The 19,583-nt window shown below is 47.1% G+C and overlaps 1 protein-coding gene across 2 annotated transcripts in view; it reads left to right on the top strand.

Moving 5' to 3' along the window:
• The window catches only part of DCAF12 (DDB1 and CUL4 associated factor 12), a 28,173-nt gene that overhangs the window by 6,712 nt on the left and 1,878 nt on the right, over window positions 1–19,583 (top strand). The window contains exons 3-8 of one of the 2 annotated variants that reach the window (XM_077284419.1): window positions 507–713; window positions 2,256–2,316; window positions 3,701–3,894; window positions 5,053–5,118; window positions 7,989–8,151; window positions 8,470–8,642. In XM_077284419.1, the coding sequence (XP_077140534.1) occupies window positions 507–713; window positions 2,256–2,316; window positions 3,701–3,894; window positions 5,053–5,118; window positions 7,989–8,151; window positions 8,470–8,642 (864 nt within the window). Of the gene's footprint in view, window positions 1–506; window positions 714–2,255; window positions 2,317–3,700; window positions 3,895–5,052; window positions 5,119–7,985; window positions 8,152–8,469; window positions 8,643–19,583 lie in introns of both variants that reach the window. The other variant, XM_077284411.1, reaches the window with a different exon arrangement.

Here is a 19,583-nt window from a genome sequence, read left to right as displayed (position 1 = left end):
AGTCTGGAGTCGTGCACAACCTGATGTCATTGATAAATTGTGCTGATAATTTACTATATATTATAAAAGAGCTGATCAGATATGTTGTTTGGAGTAATGAGTTGGGCTATCCTTTTGTGTTATTACACTGTTTTGAATAGCAGCCATACTGTAAGTGAGAATTGTGTAGTATATCCTTATGTCTATTGCATTTTTACCCTTTTTTGTGTAGAACATCTCTTTATTTGGTCTCTGACATGGGGATGCTGTGTGGGGTATAGCAAGGGCTGTGGCTTCTTTGCCCACCTATTTCTGTTACCTTATAGGTTTTGTTAACAATAGAAAAAATCTTTACTCTGTTCCTGGATAGGACAACTGTTATTTCACTGAGGTTTTATTTCTGGATATCGGGGGTGGATTGTCTTCGTATTGAGCTTTTCCTAAAATAAGTCTCCTGATAAATCTGTGAACGTGTATTGTTTTCCAAACTTAATTCCCTCTGCTTTTGTTTTGTTCTTTTTTATTAGTTATTTGTGGTGGATGTGCAGACGGGACAGATTACAAAGATCCCCATCCTAAAAGATCGTGAACCAGCCAATACGACGCCTCAGAGCTGTGGAATCCATGCCATCGAGATCAACCCTTCACGGACGCTGCTGGCTACCGGGGGAGATAACCCCAACAGTCTGGCAGTGTATCGACTGCCAACCCTGGATCCCGTCTGTGTGGGAGATGTGAGCTTTAGTTTTTACTTTGACTCCAGATATAAATAATGTAGGTTCACCACCAGCCTCCCCCAGATCTTATGCAGGGTCATCTTATCCTCCCCGGGCATGATCGGGGCAGTAATGTGTACTGTGATGAAGCCGGGCACAGCACGCCCTGTGTCTCTACGTGCGCCCATGTTTTGGAGAAGCCCGGTGGTGACTACAGCATTTGTGGGAATGTGAACCAATACTAAAGGAACAATATTGGCCACTGGACACATTTTGAGCGCTTGGTTGCTCACTGGCGTGCAGTATTTAAAAAATTAATTTTATCTGTTATAGAATCATAGAATGGTAGAGTTGGAAGGGACCTCCATGGTCATCGTGTCTAACCCCCTGCTCTAAGCAGGAGTCACTAAATCATCCCAGACAGATGTCTGTCCAGCCTCTGTTTGAAGACTTCCATTGAAGGAGAACTCGCCACCTCTCGTGGCAGCCTGTTCCACTCATTGATCACCCTAACTGTCGAAAAGTTATTTCTAATATCCAATCTGTCTCCCATTCAGTTTCATCCCATTGCTTCTCGTGTTTCCATGTACAAGTGAGAATAAGGATGATTCCTCTACACTGTGACAGCCCCCCAGATATTTGTAGACATCTATTCTCCTCTTAACCTTTTGTACAAGCTAAACATTACCAGATCCTTTAACAGTTCCACGTAGGACATACTTTGCAGTCCATTCATCATCCTGGTAGCTCTTCGCGGAATTTGCTCCAGTTTCTTAATGTGTTTTTTTAAAATGTGATGCCCATAACTGGACACAGTATTCTCGATGAGGCCTGACCAAGGAGGAGTAGATTCATGTGATCTAGACTATGCTTCTCTTAATACATCCTAGAACTGTTTGCCTTTTTTGCTGCTGTATCACACTGTTACTATATTTGAGAAAAACAAAACAGACAGGATAGCATGGAAAAATAACGAGGTCATCAGGTATGTCATTGTGGCGATGAAGGGTGGCAAAATTACCATAGCAGTTCATTTTTTTTTTTTAAATGATACATTTCTAGTTTCCTACAGTCCCCACTAGAGGGAGATCACTGCCTACTGTTGTATACATTAACCTCAATAATGGGAAAGCTCCATCTAGTGAGGGCTGCAGACAAGCCAATTTATATTTTGAGCTTTAAAGTTAACCTGACTGTGTGATGTCAGCCATGTAGGTTTGATTCTGAAATGCGGCGGCGCATCAGAGGAGCAAAACATGCTTTAACAGCCGCGATGGAGACTAGTTGGGCAGGCGGGTACCTGGTAGCTTCTCGTTGCCCTGGAGTGACAGGTCTCTTCCTATACGCTCACGTAGGAAGACAATTCAGGGCAGTGGGCAGGAGGAAGCTGCCGGGGACCCATCTGTCCGACTGGAGAACTGTTATTGAACTCTGTGGTTAACATCTGCCCCCTACATTAGTGCTTCTTAGAAATTCTCTCTGCTGCTTAGGTTCTACTATCAGAAGCATCTATACATCTTGTGTGTCTTGCCCTAATTATATTTTATTTTTTCATTAAAGGAGGGTCACAATGACTGGATCTTCTCTATTGCATGGATTAGTGACACCTTGGTTGTGTCAGGTAAGTTGTTATGAGGACACGAGTTTCCAATTAGTTTTCTACATTTAGGCCCTGATTCATTAAGACCAATGGTTTGCCTTAATAAATGAAGCATTGGCGTACGAGGCGTGCACCTCCAACAAAACAGATGGAAAGCGATGCTTTACTCACCTCTAACGCCCCCATATCATGGGGATCCAAGCGTTGTCATCGCAGCTGGCGGTCACATGATGGACTCCGGGTCTGCCAGCTACGGTGGAGGATAAGATACTGAGAGAGAGAGCTAGTGGCAGCGCTCCTACCCAGGTCCTGCGTCCCAGCCACGAGAATCCCACTCCGCGTCGCTATCCGGGCAAGCAGGAGGCTTCCGGAGGCCCTGTCAGCTTGCGACAGGGTGTAGGAAGATGGCCAACGAGATTTCATGGACAACTCTCGTTCAGAACGAGAAGCGCCGGAAAAGTGGGCGAGACCGCCAGAACGCGTCATGGTGGGGGCGATGCTTAGGCCTGTACTACATTTTTACCCAGGCCCGAAAAACAGAAAATTGTCTGCCTGTGCCTGGACTGCTCACAGCCCTCCCTTCTCAGCCCTTACCCGGAGAGGCTGGAGATGTCTTTTGGACCTCCGTTGTGCAGCTGCTGTCTCTGGTGATTTTGTGGATGGTGCAGGGATAAGGTTAAAAACCCTCAATCCACTCTCCCTTGGAGAGGGAGATGGAGAGGAATCGTCCGCCTCCTTACTTCATCCGCTACACAGTGGTGGAGCATTGGAGGCTGCATGGATGCCAAAACGAAAGGTGCCTCTGTACATCCAAGGGCTTAAGTCCTGGTGGACAGGGCTGAATGTTCGGCATTAGGCCTGGCTGCAGAAGAGGATACATGAGGCGACACTCCATGTGCTCGTCTTTGATGGTGCAGGGAGGTTGGTGCCCTTTAAGGGACCTGTCGCCCCTAAAGATCAGCCCAGGCGTCGCAGGAGGGGATACGTGGAGGTGACACTCGCAGTGCTCGCCTGTTGTTGTTTCGGGGAGATCGGAGCCTTGAAAGGATCTGTCGCCCCTTCATCCAAGTAAAAAAATCTTAAGAATTAAAGAGTTTTTGGTCTGAATAGCAGACCCGTGTGCCTCCTACGGACACTAAGCATGAACTGGTTCTCTATGAGCCAGCAGGAGGGTGTATACTGCAGAGAGGAGCGAACTGTCTTTGTAATACTTAGTGTCAGCCTCCTGGTGGCAGCAGCATACACCCACGGTCTGTGTCCCCCAGTGAGGTGAAGGAGAATAAAGTACAGTATACCATGTAGGAGTGCGGATGTCACTGCTGCAGCCAAAGAGATATACACTTTTTATTACAGAAAAAAAAATGACCTTTTATCCAGATTGGTCTGAACCCCCTTCTTGTTTCAGGCTCCCGTGATGGATCGATGGCTCTTTGGGAGATTAATGACGAGGTGCTGAATGAATGCAACTTCCAGCAAAGCCACTCCCGGGTACCAGTCTATGCTCATATTTACCACAAAGCATTGAAGGACATCCCCAAAGAGAGCAGCAACTCCTCAAACTGCAAGGTCCGCGCCCTGGCATTCAACAGCAGGAAGAAGGTAACGTGTGCCCATACCTCGTCTGCTGCTCCACCGCTACTGAGCTCCTGTCTTGTGCAGAAAATTCCAGGAAACCTTCCCCTCCAGGCTGTGACGGCCAAACCTCCTGTCTAATGGAGATCAGTGGAAGCTCTCCGCTTTTGTTGGGACTCCTGTTACTTATAACATCCTAAAGAAGGGATGTCGAGCTCCATTATAGAGATGGCCAACTCTGAATATAATGTAGTTTTAGATAATTGGATGTTATATGCTAAGATCCCTGACTGAGGCAAAGAAAAGTTTATAAGCAATAATAAGCGACAGGACTGTGAGATGCAAACTTTGGTCAGTATTTTACATCAGTATTTGTAGGCCAAAATCAGAAGAGAACAATAAGAGGAAAAGTATAATAGAAACACGTCGCCACTTCTGTATTTATCACCCAGTCCTGGTTTTGACTACTTACAAATACTAAGATCAAATACTGAACATGTGAATGCGGCCTAAGGAGCATCCTGGTTCTTTAAGGAGCACTAAACAAACACGCATATAAAAAAAAAAAATCCTAGTGCTTTCCCTTTATTTCCTTACGGTTTTTGTTTTTGTCTCGTGTAACAATTTGAGCTGATAAATACGTATCAGCTGTGCCCCTACCACCACCCCCTCCTCCCCAGTATCCTGCTGTAAGGGGAGCGGAGCATTTTTGCCTTAGTACTAACATGTTAAAGAGTTGTCCAGGCATGGGGCTCAAGTCTGCAGTCACTCTGACTGCAGACTTGTGAATCCTCGCAGCACGCACAATGTGCGCTGTCAAGATTTTCCTGTGCAGGCGCCGGGAGTAGGAAGTCGTGACCGCAAGTATGCAATTAGTATACTGCCTGCCACATTCTGGCTAGATGTGTCCAGCCTTGCTTAATTCGTTTGTATTGATCAAGGCTGCGCCCATTTTGTCAGCAAGTTTGTGATATGCATGCATGCAGTCATGTGCCCTCCTGGCACTGGAAAATCCTGACAGTGCACACTGTGCGCGCGCTGTGAGAGTTCACAAGTCTGCAGTCACATAGAAGAATCATAAACCAGTGTTCTATAAAGTGTCTACATTCTATTAATATCTGGTTATATCATTGTGGGTTATTCATCTTTTAGATAATTATATAAAAAAAAATTGTTTATTTGCAGGAGCTGGGAGCCGTGTCTCTGGATGGTTATTTCCACTTGTGGACAGCAGAATACAGTTTAGCCAAGGTATCGGAGTATGGCGCTGAAGGGAGATAGGAAAACTTAGCCAAGTAGTTGGAGGGCTAATACCTTGGATACAATTTATTTTTTATTATTTTCTTAAATGGATATATTTGGGGCAAAAAAAAAATTATAATTGAGTTTTATGAAAAAAAAAAAAAAAAACAACAACAACTTTTCACCATTTGGCTTTTACAGACTTGGCTGTTAACTCAAAGGTACAACCAGTGAGGAAACCACAGGAAAGTTGAGTTAATAAAGGTTGTCCAGTATTTTGTCACTGATGACCTATCCATGGAATCGGTCATCAATGTCTGATCGGTAGGGGTCCGACACCTGTCGCCCCCTCCGATTAGCTGTTACGGATGTCGGCGACGGTCAGAAGTACTCTCGGAGCTTGGCAGCCTTCTGAAAGTGGCCGCAGCGGGGTGCTACACATCCGTTTCCTATTCAAATCAATAGGCCGGCAGCCACCAATGCCGATAACAGCTGAGCGGCGGGGGTGCTGAGTGTCGGACCACGACCGATCGGTCATTGATGACTGTCCCGGACCCCTACTCCGTGGTGTAACTAATTCGTCACGTGCCCGCTCTCAGCATGTGACTTAGATTAACCCTTGCAGGCACAATCCCATCTCCCCTCTCTCAGTCCAGCATTCAACCTCTGTCCTATGCAGTAATGGGAGCATAAATAACACACCGACCCAGGCGACACACCCGCTCATACACGCTGCCGCCACTCACCGAATACATGGACGATGAGTCCCGGAAATATCAATACTAATAATGTCTACCACTTATAAGGCTCACACACAGGTTTCTAGAACAGCCCCTCAGGTTAATATCACAATTGCTAAGTTTTTGATTGGACCATGGCCGCGCCCCCCCAATGAATATATTATTTTCTCTTGAGATCCTTTGTGTAACAGCTCTCCCATAAATACTATCAGTCCGTAATTAACATCTCTCTTCCAAGAGCTAGGAGGTGTCAAATGTTACCTTTCTTCTCGGCTTCCAGCAGGACCACCTGGTGAGATTGGAGACAGAATTCTACTTGTCCCAGGAAAATGCATATTAACACCTGGGTGCGACATGCAGCCCCTCAAGACAGATGTTACATTATTGCCAGTGACACAATAAATCTATACATAGTCCACTGCACACATATATACACATACACATATTTCACCACAATGACCTATCATAAGGAAAAAGACAAACGAGTTATCTGCTGGATATTTCAGCTGAGCCTGTTTCCATTTTTTGGGGACCATAAAAAAAAAAAAAGAAAGGAAATGGACCTGTAGAGGACCCACTCATTTATATGGTAACAGGAGTGTCACAAAACATCATTCATTTGCTTTCCAGCAGCTTTTTTTTTTTTTGCTTGTATGAAAAAAACAGTGTAGGTGTCTCTTTTAGAGGAGAAAAAAAGCCCAGCACTAATCACAAATGTGCCTTGGATTGTAATAAAATTCTCATTTCTGCTTTTAATCCTCTGTGTTCCTACTTTTTTAGTCCATGAAAGAAGATGGCTGAGCAGGAACCTCCCTCCTGTGCTGCTCACTTAAGAGTGAACTTTGGATGTAGTCCAAGCAGGTCACAGCTAGTGATGAGCGAACGTGCAGGGATAAGGTGTTATCTGGGCATGCTCCGGTGCTAACCGAGTTTCTTCAGCGTTCTCGAATAATATATCCGAGTCTCTGCAGCTGCAACACATTCAGGGATTGGCTGTTTGTTGGGCAATCCCTGCATGTGTTGTGGCTGTCGAACAGCCGGGAAACATGCAGCCTCAGGGATCCGAACATATTATTCGAGCATGCTGAAGACACTCTGTTAGTACCTGAGCATGCTCAGATAACACCTTATCCCAGCACTTTCGTTCATCACTGGTCACAGCCAATCCTTTGGCCCATCTCCAGGCAGTACAGCACTAGCAATAGTTACGGTATATTGCATGCAATCACATGTTGCATTTTTTTGACGCAGTAAAAATTGACCATTTTAAAAAATCACAGCAAAATGTTGCTGGTTTACTTATGGTTTATTTCTTCATAAACAATTTTTTCTCTTCTATTTTTGCACCCATTTTGGTCCATATAATTTACATTTTGGCAGCTGGACATATGAGCAAAGCCTTACAAGCTCTGCTATCAGACCGAGCTTACTGTCGTATTTTTACGTAACTCATTCTGTAGGGAAACAAAGAGCCTGTGAAAGCCAAACTGCAAAATTTGTAATGACTAGACTGCAAAACTAATTTTTTTGCCTCCCAAATGATTTTACTAAAACAATAGCCTATAACCTGAAAACGAATTTACCATTCACTTTGAAGCATGCTATGTATGCGGGGAGCTCGCCCTAGTGGTGGGTTAATTTGAATACGATTGAATCCTATTACTATAAAGAGATCTTGTTAGAGCTCTGCATACTTACGGAAAGTCTAGTGATCAATAGACCTAATCTAGACAGGAACTTCCATGGTATAATAGCGGGCATTACGGTTTTACTGCTTTGATATCAGATGGGAAAAAAATTGTACTAATCAATGTTCCCTAATGGTAATATGCAGTTAAATAATTAGATGGTATCCGAGACATACAATGCAAAGAAGTTGCTTGAACCAGTATGGATAACACGAGCTAGGAAAACAGCAGGAGAAAAGTGTGTATAAAGAGAACTGATACCTCCTGTGGGATGTGGTGCCAAGCCCCCCACTCCGACGCGCGTTTCGGCGCATTGCCTTCTTCTGGGAGTTTTACTGCTTTGTAGTATTACTGCTTCTCTAAAGATAGGAACAACTTAATGGTTAAACTTGACATCCGATTTAATTACACTTTTTTTTTTTTTTTCCTCTCCTTTTCTGGTCTCAAGCAGCTGCTGTCTACAAAGTTACCCTATTACAGAGAGAACGTCTGTCTGGCCTATGGCCTGGAGTGGTCCGTCTATGCTGTAGGATCACAGGCGCACGTGTCTTTTCTTGATCCTCGGCAGCCTCCTGAGAGCGCCAGGTCCGTGTACTGCAAAGAACAAGGCAGTGGTGAGTCTACGGGCTTTAGTAGTTGAACAGAGTGTTGTAGAGAAGTATTATTTACCCATTTTAGGAACTGAGCACAACTTAACTAGTGCTTCATACTAAACAAGAGTCAATATTGATTGATCCACATTCTCCCCAGCAGCAAAATGGTGATTGAAGTAATGGTGGAATAAGCTGGAGGTCTTCTAGATCTGAGCTATGATTTCATGTCTGACTAGATCAGAAGCGGGGCTATTAACCATGTATATACTGTATGGCTGCTGCAGACGGAGAGGATGCTCTTTCTTGGTTTGCTCACATATAATCTGTATTTGTGTGCAGGTATCCGCTCTGTGAGCTTCTATGAGCATATTATCACTGTGGGCACCGGTCAGGGCTCACTCTTATTCTATGACATCCGGGCGCAGAGGTTTTTGGATGATTCCACCAGTTATTTTAATAGTTCAAAGTCCAAAGGAGACCTCCTCAAACTGACAACCGGGAAAGGCTGGCTGGTGAGTACATACGAAGGAGATAAAGGGATGCGCTTTGGCTTAATAAGCAAGATGGATGCTAATGTACCTTTTTGTATCGACTTGCATGGATAAATTATTAGAAAATAGCCGACAGCACAACTGATATAGGGATGCCCGTCCTAGTTCCTCTGGACCCAAATGGAAAAGTACATACCGCAGCAAAGTGAAGTACAGCATCCAATCCAGGTGAAGTATAAAAAGTCCTTTATTGTGCAACGTTTCAACCATATACCGTATATACTAGAGTATAAGCTGAGAATTTCAGCCCATTTTTTTAGGCTGAAAGTCTCTCTCGGCTTATAATCGAGTCATACCCAGGGGTCGGCAGGGGAGGGGGAGCAGCAGCTGTGAAATCAAACTCACCTGCTCCTGGCGCGGTCCCTGGTTCTCCGGGTGCCGGCAGCTTCTTCCTGTATTGAGCGATCACATGGTACCACTCATTACAGTAATGAATATGGACCCGGCTCCACTCCCATAGGGGTGGAGCCTTATATTCATTACTGTAATGAGCGGTACCATGTGCTCAATACAGGAAGAAGCTGCCGGCACCCGGAGAACCAGGGACTGCACCGCGCCAGGAGCAGGTAAGTATAACGCAGTGCGCAATATTCACCTGCTCCCCGTTCCACCGACGGCCGTCGCTGTGTCTTCTGCGTGACGCTTAAGTCGGAGGGCGCGGTGACGCGATTAATGTGCGCGCCGCCCTCTGCCTCAGAGTCAGTGCGGAGGACGGGGAAGACACAGCGACTGCCGTCGGTGGAACGCGGACGGGTGAATATAGCAAGTGCCCGGGAGCCTGAGAGGTGAGTATGTCATTTATTTTTTTTTTAATCGCAGCAACAGCATATGGGGCAAATGTCTGTATGGAGCATCTTATGGGTCCATAATCAGCATTTGTGGAGTATTGTATGGGGCAAATGTCTGTATGGAGCATCTTATGGGGCCATAATCAACATTTGTGCAGCATTATATGGGGCATATTTTTATATGGAGCATCTTATGGGGCCATCCTTAACTATATGGAGCATTATATGGGGCGTATTTTGTATGGAGCATCTTATGGGGCCCATCATGAACTGTATGGAGCATTATATGGGGCTCCTGATTCAATATGGATATTCAAAAACACTTAACCTACTGATTTCGCAATTAATTTTACTTTTATTGGTACCTATTTTTATTTTTGAAATTTACCAGTAGCTGCTGCATTTTCCACCCTAGGCTTATACTCGAGTCATTAAGTTTTCCCAGTTTTTTTGTGGCAAAATTAGGGGTGGTCGGCTTATACTCTAGTATATATGGTAGGTCTTTTTCAAGCATCATGCTTGAAAAAGACCTATATGGTTGAAACGTTGCATTTGGCACAATAAAGGACTTTTTATACTTCACCTGGATTGGATGCTGTCCTTCACTTAGCTGCTGCATGGATAAATTAATTGTATAGCAATTCAGTATCTATTGGGCTTACATCAAGATTCCTATGAATAGGAGATGTTTGCCGATTACCGGGAATCTTACTGATGGGAGCGCCTCCCATCCTGAGAATAGGGCGCTACACAGCCCCGTTTGTATGGCGTGGCATTTGACCATGGAGCGGTGGTGTGCATGCTCAACCTCCAGTGATCGGCAACTTATCAAGTGTCCTATAAATAGGTGATAATGTGAAAAAATTGTATAATCCCCAGTTTTCTGTAGTTTATAAATTTGGAGTTTTTAACTGCATGTAGTGCCACTTTTAAAGTAGCCCCACGAAAGTGCCCTTTTGCAGAGGAAATGTCCCTTATCCTGCGGATAGGTGATAAATGTTTTTCTCGCTACATTGGGGGGCCACATGTACCATGGGTGTATGCTGTTGTCACTAGGAGGCTGACACTGTGCAAATAAAGAAAAATATCTCCTCCCCGGCAGTATACACCCTCCGACAGGCACCAGGCAACTCAGTTTTTGCTTAGTGTCTGTATGAGGCGGACCTGGATCTAACACCAGATCAGCATTTCTTTTTCTCTCCGGGATTGTGTGTTTTTATTAATCTTTTTCCCTTTCATTTCGGATACACTTCTGGGGGTTACAGGGTGCAGTTCTTCTCACCCTGATTCACCGCATTAAGCGACCGAGAGAGCAGTGTGGTATCACCCACATCGCACCCTCTCTGATCTGCTGGGCAGGACTTTGTTTCATGTCACCCGGGGGTGTTCATGTTTACTTTCGGTGGCCAGTCCTTGCCTCCTCCCCCCCCTCATCCCTCTCCTCGGAGTGGGCTGAGAGGAAGACTGTGGTCACCTGCGGTGACCCCCCCCTTTTTAAGGGGTTGACGCCATCTTTGCCCGTTGATATAGCGCGAGAGGGAGGACCACATCTCTCAGGACCCTTTCTGCCATCAAGGGATCCTGATGCGTTCCTCATCTTCAGGTAGGAAGATCTTCAAGCAACAGCAGCCGCCATACCCCCCCCAGTCCCTGCATCATCGCAATCTCCATGCAGGGGCACTTAACCTTATTATCCAACAGCACTCGCCGCTGCACGGGCGCTCCGTTACCGGGCTAGGGGATTCGGGGCCATCGGGCGCTCTTTTATTTAAATCTCGCGCCTCTTTCCTCGCAGCGCGCTCTTTCCATATTCCTTACCGGCAAGTCTCTGCCCCGGGAGGCTGCGCCCCTTCTTCTTCCTCGTCCCCAGCTCTGGACACACCTCGCTTGCAGCCCAGTGCTGGTATTGGCCGCGCTCCGGCGGGCCACACCCCTCTTTTTCCCTGCCGGCCTATCGGCCGCTTGGTTTCTCTTCAGCGGCCACGCCCCACTGTTTGGCGCGTTCTCTGCTCGAGCAGATGCTCGCAGCAGACGCTCGCAGCCTGCGCTTTCCTGGCCAGCTGCCTCCTGTGCATCACGTACTCTGGAAATGTCCGTCTCTCAGGAGGCCCCTAATGCTCGGGATGAGTGCACTCCCCCTTCCCCGGAGTGGGCTGTTGCAATGTCTGTCAGTCTCCGAACTGACTAAAGTGTCTCAGTCCCTGGTTCAGGTACTAGAACGTATTCCACTGCTGACTACTGCCACCAGTGCCACGAACGCTTCTCACAGCGATTCGCTCGCACCTGTTCAAGACCCTCACAGGGGCAGACTTGGGAAAAGAACCAGAAAGCGTTTTCTGTCTAGTTCTCCATCCACTTCTCCAGATCCAACTGCGTCAGCCGGAATACCGCTCTCTACCCGTTCCCCTCTTCGCAGGCGGACGTCGGGTCGGATATATCCTCTCAGTCAGATTCTGACTCAGATGCAGATCAGACTTCTGCAACGCAGGATATGGTTGACAGACAGCCTTATCTCAGCCATTATTCAAACACTTGAGCTTAAGGAGGAAGAGGCAGCTTCTAGGACATCTCCTTTTCTTTCAAACGGATGAAGCGTCCTTCTAGAGTTTTTCCCAATCATAAGGAATTTGATAACACTACGTCTAGACACTGGGAACACCCTGGTAAACGTTTTCCAGGGAGGGAACGTTTAGACATTTTATACCCGTTTGCTGCAGACCTTGTTAGCAAATGGTCCGAATCTCCTAAGGTAGATCCACCTGTGTCTAGATTATCCTCCCAGACAGTGCTGTCCATTCCTGACGCGGCGTCTCTAAAGGACCCCACGGACAGACAAATTGAGGCTCTAAGGGTACCGTCACATTAAGCGACGCTGCAGCGATATAGACAACGATGCCGATCGCTGCAGCGTCGCTGTTTCGTCGTTGTGTGGTTGCTGGAGAGCTGTCACACAGACAGCTCTCCAGCGACCAACGATGCCGAAGTCCCCGGGTAACCAGGGTAAACATCGGGTTACTAAGCGCAGGGCTGCGCTTAGTAACCCGATGTTTACCCTGGTTACCATTGTAAATGTAAAAAAACCCAAACACTACATACTTACTTACATTCCAGTGTCTGTCGGCGTTCCCCGGCGTCCGCTTCCCTGCACTGTGTAAGCGCCGGCCGTAAATCAGAGCGGTGACGTCACCGCTGTGCTCTGCTTTACGGCCGGCCGGCGCTGACACAGTGCAGGGAAGCGGACGCCGGGGGACGCGACAGACACCGGAATGTAAGTATGTAGTGGTTTTTTTTTTTTACATTTACAATGGTAACGAGGGTAAATATCGGGTTACTAAGCGCGGCCCTGCTCTTAGTAACCCGATGTTTACCCTGGTTACCAGTGAAGACATCGCTGAATCGGTGTCACACACGCCGACTCAGCAATGTCAGTGGGTGATCCAGCGACGAAATAAGGTGCTGGCCTTCTAGCTCAGACCAACGATGTCACAGCAGGATCAAGATCGCTGCTGCGTGTCAAACACAATGATATCGCTATCCATGACGCTGCAACGTCACGGATCGCTATCGTTATTGTTAAGTTGTTCAGTGTGACTGTACCTTAACAAAATCAGCCTTTGAAGCTTCTGGTACCTCTCTCTGCCCCAATTTTGCCTCTACCTGGGTGGCAAAAGCGGTGTCTGCCTGAGCCAAAACTCTACGCAGAGGTATTGTAGCTTCGGCTCCCGCACAGGAGCTAGCGGATTTAGCAGATCGGATTTCACTGGCTGGAAAGTACCTTCTGAATGCTTCTCTGGATGCGGCTGCTTGCTCTGCAAGGGCAAACAGCAATATTGTCGACGTTCGCCGTGTCCTCTGGCTGAAAGCGTGGAACGCAGATCCCCCTTCCAAAAAATCTCTCACAGGTTTGCCTTTTTCAGGGATCCAGGCTCTTTGGAGCGCAGCTAGCCCAAATGATCTCGGACGCCACGGGCGGTAAGAGCACTTCTCTTCCACAATCTAAGCCTAGGCCTCCCTTCAATAGAAAGGGACCCCATTCCTTTTGCTCCTTTGGCTCCTCAGGTGGTGGCTCTCAGAATGACCGGTCTTCCAGTCAAAGGGACCGAAGGAAGCCTTCTTTCAGGCCTACCCCTCACTGGAGAGCTAAAGGCCGCTCCTCCAAATCTTCTGGTTCTCGCGACCACAGATTTTCTTCCAAATGACGGGTCACCCCCACCTGGAAATCTTTCCAGGGTGGGAGGCAGGCTTCTTCTGTTCACAGAGCCTTGGTTATCGGTGGTCGACGATGCCTGGGTCAGGGAGATTGTCACGTCAGGTACAAAATAGAATTTTCGTCGCCCCCAGGAAGACGTTTTTTTCCTCTCCCGCCCACCCAAACAGCCCTCCCATGTCCCAGGGCTTTTTCAGGCGGTCGATTCCCTTCTCGCCTCAGGGGTAATCGTCCCAGTACCTTCCAACCAGCGGTTTTCCGGTTTTTACTCAAATCTATTTGTAGTTCCGAAAAAGACGTCTCTCTTCTCCCGATTTTGGACCTCAAACGGTTGAACCGCCACCTCTGGATTCGGCACTTCAAGATGGAGTCCTTGCGCTCGGTGATCGCCTCCATGGATCTGGAGAATTTCTGTGCTCTGTGGACATTCGGGATGCGTATCTGCACATTCCGATTTGTGTTCAGCATCAGAGGTTCCTTCATTTCGGGATCCTGGACCAACATTTCCAATTCACGGCTCTTCCTTTCGGCTTGGCTTCCGCCCCCAGAGTCTTTACAAAGGTAATGGCGGTGGTCATGGCCATCTTTCGGTCGAAGGGGATTACAAGAATCCCCTATCTCGATGATCTCCTCGTAAAGGGTCCGTCTCGCCGCGACTGCTGTCGCAGTCTCCAGATCACTCTGGACACGTTAACCCGCCTCGGTTGGATAATCAACGAACAAATGTCCACCTTGATTCCGACCCAGCGTCTAGAATTCCTGGGCATGGAATTCGACACCATTCAGGCTCAGGTCTTCCTCCCAAGGGAGAAATTCCTCTCCCTTCGGAGGGGCATCAAAGTCCTAAAGCGTCCTGCCCCTCTACCTCTACGGCTCAGCATGAGGGTTCTGGGCAAGATGGTCGCTTCCATGGAAGCGGTCCCTTATGCTCAGTTCCGCTCTCGCCCTCTCCAACTGGCCCTTCTGTCAGTTTGGGACAGGAATCCACTCTCTTTAGACCGCCCAGTTCGCCTCCCTCTCGATGTTAGACAGTCTCTCACTTGGTGGACGCTATCCACTTCCATTCTGTTCGGGAGATCGTTTCTCCCCCTCCGCTGGCAGGTGATCACCACTGATGCCAGTCTCCAGGGGTGGGGTGCGGTCTTTCTCCACCTCACAGCCCATGGGCGCTGGACTGCTCAAGAGGCACGCCTCCCGATCAATCTCTTGGAAATCAGAGCTATTTTTCTAGCGCTCCTCCGCTGGCAGCCCCTCCTCTCAGGAAAACCAGTCTGCATTCAGTCGGACAACACCACAGCTGTGGCTTACATAAACCATCAGGGAGGGACTTGCAGCAAGCAAGTCATGACGGAGGTAGCAAAAATTCTGCGGTGGGCGGAGAACCACGTTCCCTATATATCAGCTGTCCACATCCCAGGGGTGGACAATTTGGAAGCCGACTTTCTCAGCCGTCAGGGGCTCATGTCAGGCGCTGTCTTCGACCAGATTTGCCAAAGGTGGGGTGTGCCGGACGTCGACCTAATGGCCTCCCGAGCAAACCACAAGGTTCCCCAGTACGTATCCAGATCCCGGGATCCGAGGGCCGTCGGCTGCGACGCTCTCGTGGGCCCAGTTTCAGATGCCTTACCTGTTCCCGCCTTTTCCCTTGCTTCCAAGGGTCGTAAAGAAGATAGTCAGAGGAGGTTCCCGTTCTCTTAGTAGCTCCAGATTGGCCCCACAGGGCCTGGTATGCGGAGCTAGTGAACATGTTATCGGACGTACCTTGGAGGCTCCCAGACCGTCTGGATCTTCTATTGCAGGGTCCCCTCTTCCACCCGAGTTCTCGGTCTCTGAATTTAATGGTATGGCCGTTGAGGCCGCGATCCTGAAGGACACAGGTTTTTCTCAACGTGTCATACAAACCATAAGAGCTAGGAAACCGGCATCTTCCCATATCTACCATAGATGTTGGAAGGCCTTTTTTCCAATGGTGTGACGTCAACTGTCTATCCCCTATAGTTTTTTTCCCTTCCTTCGCTTCTCGGATTTCTTCAGTCGTGTCTAGATTCGAACCTCTCCCTGAGCACGTCAGGTTTCTGCCTTGTCAATTCTCTTTCAAAGAGACCTTGCTTCTCTCCCCCAGGTGAGAACCTTCCTTCACGGGGTTGCTCATGTTGCACCTCCTTACCATCCTCCGGTCGCTCCTTGGGACCTCAACCTTGTGCTCGGCGCCCTCCAGTGTACGCCTTTTGAACCGATTCGGGACATCTTTTTCGCTTCTTTCCTGGAAAGTAGCTTTTTTTGGTCGCCATCACCTCGATCAGGAGAGTTTCCGAGTTGGCGGCGTTGTCCTGTCGTTCTTCCTTTCTGGTCCTTCATCAGGACAAAGTTGTCCTTCGGCCTATCCCTTCTTTTCTGCCAAAGGTGGTTTCGGCTTTTCACATCAATGAAGACATCGTCCTTCTTTGTGCCCTTCCCCAGTTCATCCTTTGGAGAAATCTCTCCACAATTTGGATGTGGTCAGGGCTATCCGAGTCTACCTTGCCAGAACTGCTCCTTTTCGTCAGTCAGACCCTCTGTTTGTCGTCTCGGAAGGTCGTCAGAAGGGGCTCCCCGCCTCTAAGCCCACAATTGCTCAGTGGATCCGTTCGGCGGTCCTGGAGGCATACCGTGTTCAAGACAAACAGCCTCCCCCGGGGGTGAGGGCTCACTCTACCCGGGCTGTGGGAGCTTCTTGGGCAGTTCGTCACCAAGCTACGGCCTCGCAGGTTTGCAAGGCCGCAACTTGGTCGTCCATCCACGCCTTTGTCAAATTCTACAAGGTGCACACTCAGGCTTCTGCGGATGCAGGCCTGGGTAGGAAGATTCTGCAGGCGGCGGTTTCTCAACGGCCGACCTAGTTCTCTATTCTTAACCCGCCCTGGGGACTGCTTTTGGACGTCCCATGGTTACCTGTGTCCCCTAATGAAGCGAGAAAGAAAGGGATTTTTGGTCCTTACCGTAAAATCTTTCTTGGAGCCTTCATTGGGGGACACAGTGCCGTTGTTATGGGTTGGTACATAGGTTGAGTTGTTTATACTTGTTCCTAGTACTGCTTTTGCACCAACTGAGTTGCCTGGTGGCTGTCGAAGGGTGTATACTGCCGGGAGGAGTTATTTATTTTTTTTATTAGCATAGCGTCAGCCTCCTAGAGACAGCAACATACACCCATGGTTACCTGTGTCCCCCAATGAAAGCTCCAAGAAAGATTTTACGGTAAGAACCAAAAATCCCTCTTTTAGACAACCGCCTTTGACTAAGGCCCCTTTCACACTTCCGTCTTTCTTTTTCCGTCACAATGCGTCGTTTTGTGAAAAAAAAACAAAAAAACTGATCCAGCAAATGTTTCTGCTGGATCCTTTTTTTTTTTTTTTTCTCATAGACTTGTATTAGCGACGGATTGTGACGGATGGCCTTCTGTTTCATCCATCCTGCGCTGGATCCGTTTTAAAATTGCTGTCCGTCGGGCGGAGACAACGCACAGAAGAGCGTTTTTTCTGTACTTCAGAAAATCGCTCAGTGACGGATCCTGCACTGCTTGTCATTGGCTATAATTGAAGCCTATGGACGCAGGATCCGTCACTGACTGTCAAAAGCAGGAATCCAGCGACGGATGCCGTCTCTTGCAACTGACCATGGGTGGAAGAATTTCCCGTCAGGGAAATTCTCTCTCGCTCTCTCTTTTTACTATTGATGCTGCCTATGCAGCATCAATGGTAAAAAGATATAATGTTAAAAATAATAAAAAAAAAAAAAAAATCGTGATATTCTTACCTTCCGGCGTCCCCCGCAGCCTTCCCCATGCTGCCGGCAGCTCCCGTTCCCAGTAATGCCTTGCGAAATGACCCGATGACGTAGAAATCTCGCGAGACCGCTGCATCATCACAGGTCATTGCTCGCAAGGCATTATTGGGAACGGGAGTTGCTGGCAGCATCGTGAGCATCGGGAAGGTAAGAATATCACGATTTTTTTTAATTTTTTTTTTTTATTATTTTTAACATGCGTTGTGTATGCATTTTCGCAGTGGAAAAACGCAGCGAAGACGCATACGCAACGTGTGCACATAGCCTCGACGGGTCCGTCAAAAAAACGGACCCAGTGCACCCGTTTTTTTCAATCTGCACAGGATCCGTCTTTTCAACATTTTGACGGATTGTGACTAATTGTAAAAAACGGAAGGGTGAAAGAGGCCTAACAGGAAAGGGAATTCTCCCGTGCTGCTTGATGATGGTCCTTCACCCCCCTCCCTTTACCAACGTCCCCTTCTCCCTTTAACCCATTCGTAACGTCAATTTTCCAATTTTGCACTATTTCCCCCCCCCCTTCAGAGTCACAACTTTTATCATTTTTGCGTCGACATTGGGGGTGAAATGGTGAAGGGGAAAAAAAATAAAAACAAAACGCAATTATAATTTTTTTTACACTTGTTTGTTTGGGCTTTGTTTTTATAATCGCAATGTTTAAAAAAAAATAATAATAATAATTACTGGTACAGCGATAACAAAGTTGTGGTTTTCTTTCTTTTTTTTTTTTTTTTTGTCAGTGTTGGAATTTTCTGAGACCCAAAGGAGCAGTGTGAGCACAGAGGGCTATGGGTGCCCAGTGGTTCTATCATACTCCATAAATGTCCTGGTCAGAGAGACAGCAACATTTAAGAGGTTAATAGCGTCAGTCAGAGCTGAATAACCCAGCCAGCTTCTACCATACAGTGAGAAAAATAAGTACCGTATTTGATACTGTCGATTTTGCCACCTAAATAGAATGGAGAGATCTGTAATTTTTATCGTGGGTACACTTCAACGGAGACCGAATCTAAAAATAAAATCCAGAAAAATATTGTATGATTTTTAAATTATTAAATTGCATGAAATACCGTATAAGCCGAGACCCCTAATTTTGCCACAAAAAACTGGGAAAACTTAATGACTCGAGTATAAGCCTAGGGTGGAAAATGCTGCAGCTACCGGTAAATGTCAAAAATAAAAATAGGTACCAATAAAAGTAAAATTAATTGAGACATCAGTAGGTTAAGTATTATTTGAATATCCATATTGAATCGGGAGCCCCATATAATGCTCCATACAGTTCATTATGGCCCCATATAATGCAGCACGGGCAGCACGGTGGCTTAGTGGTTAGCACTGCAGCCTTGCAGCGCTGGAGTCCTGGGTTCAAATCCCACCAAGGACAACATCTGCAAAGAGTTTGTATGTTCTCTCCGTGTTTGCGTGGGTTTCCTCCGGGCACTCCGGTTTCCTCCCACATTCCAAAGACATACTGATAGGGAATTTAGATTGTGAGCCCCATTGGGGACAGCGATGATAATGTCTGTAAAGCGCTGCGGAATATGTTAGCGCTATATAAAAATAAAGATGATTATTATTATTATTAATGCTCCATACAAAATACGCCCCATATAATGCTCCATACTGTTTATAATGGGCCCCATAAGATGCTCCTTATTAAAATATGCCCCATATAATGCTGCACAAATGCTGATTATGACCCCATAAGATGCTCCATACAGACATTTGCCCCATACAATGCTGCACAAATGCTGATTATGGCCCCATAAGATGCTCCATAGAGATATTTGCCCCCATATAATGCTGCACAAATGCTGATTATGGCCCCATAAGATGCTCCATAGAGATATTTGCCCCCATATAATGCTGCACAAATGCTGATTATGGCCCCATAAGATGCTCCATAGAGATATTTGCCCCCATATAATGCTGCACAAATGCTGATTATGGCCCCATAAGATGCTCCATAGAGATATTTGCCCCCATATAATGCTGCACAAATGCTGATTATGGCCATATAAGATGCTCAATAGAGATATTTGCCCCATATGCTCACATCACATACTCGCCTCTCGTCGCTCA

This window comes from Ranitomeya variabilis, chromosome 1, assembly GCF_051348905.1.
Source record: "Ranitomeya variabilis isolate aRanVar5 chromosome 1, aRanVar5.hap1, whole genome shotgun sequence".
NCBI classification, from domain to species: Eukaryota; Metazoa; Chordata; class Amphibia; order Anura; family Dendrobatidae; genus Ranitomeya; species Ranitomeya variabilis.
The sequence above is the reverse complement of the archived record's forward strand: the minus strand, read 5'-3'. Positions and strand labels throughout refer to the sequence as shown.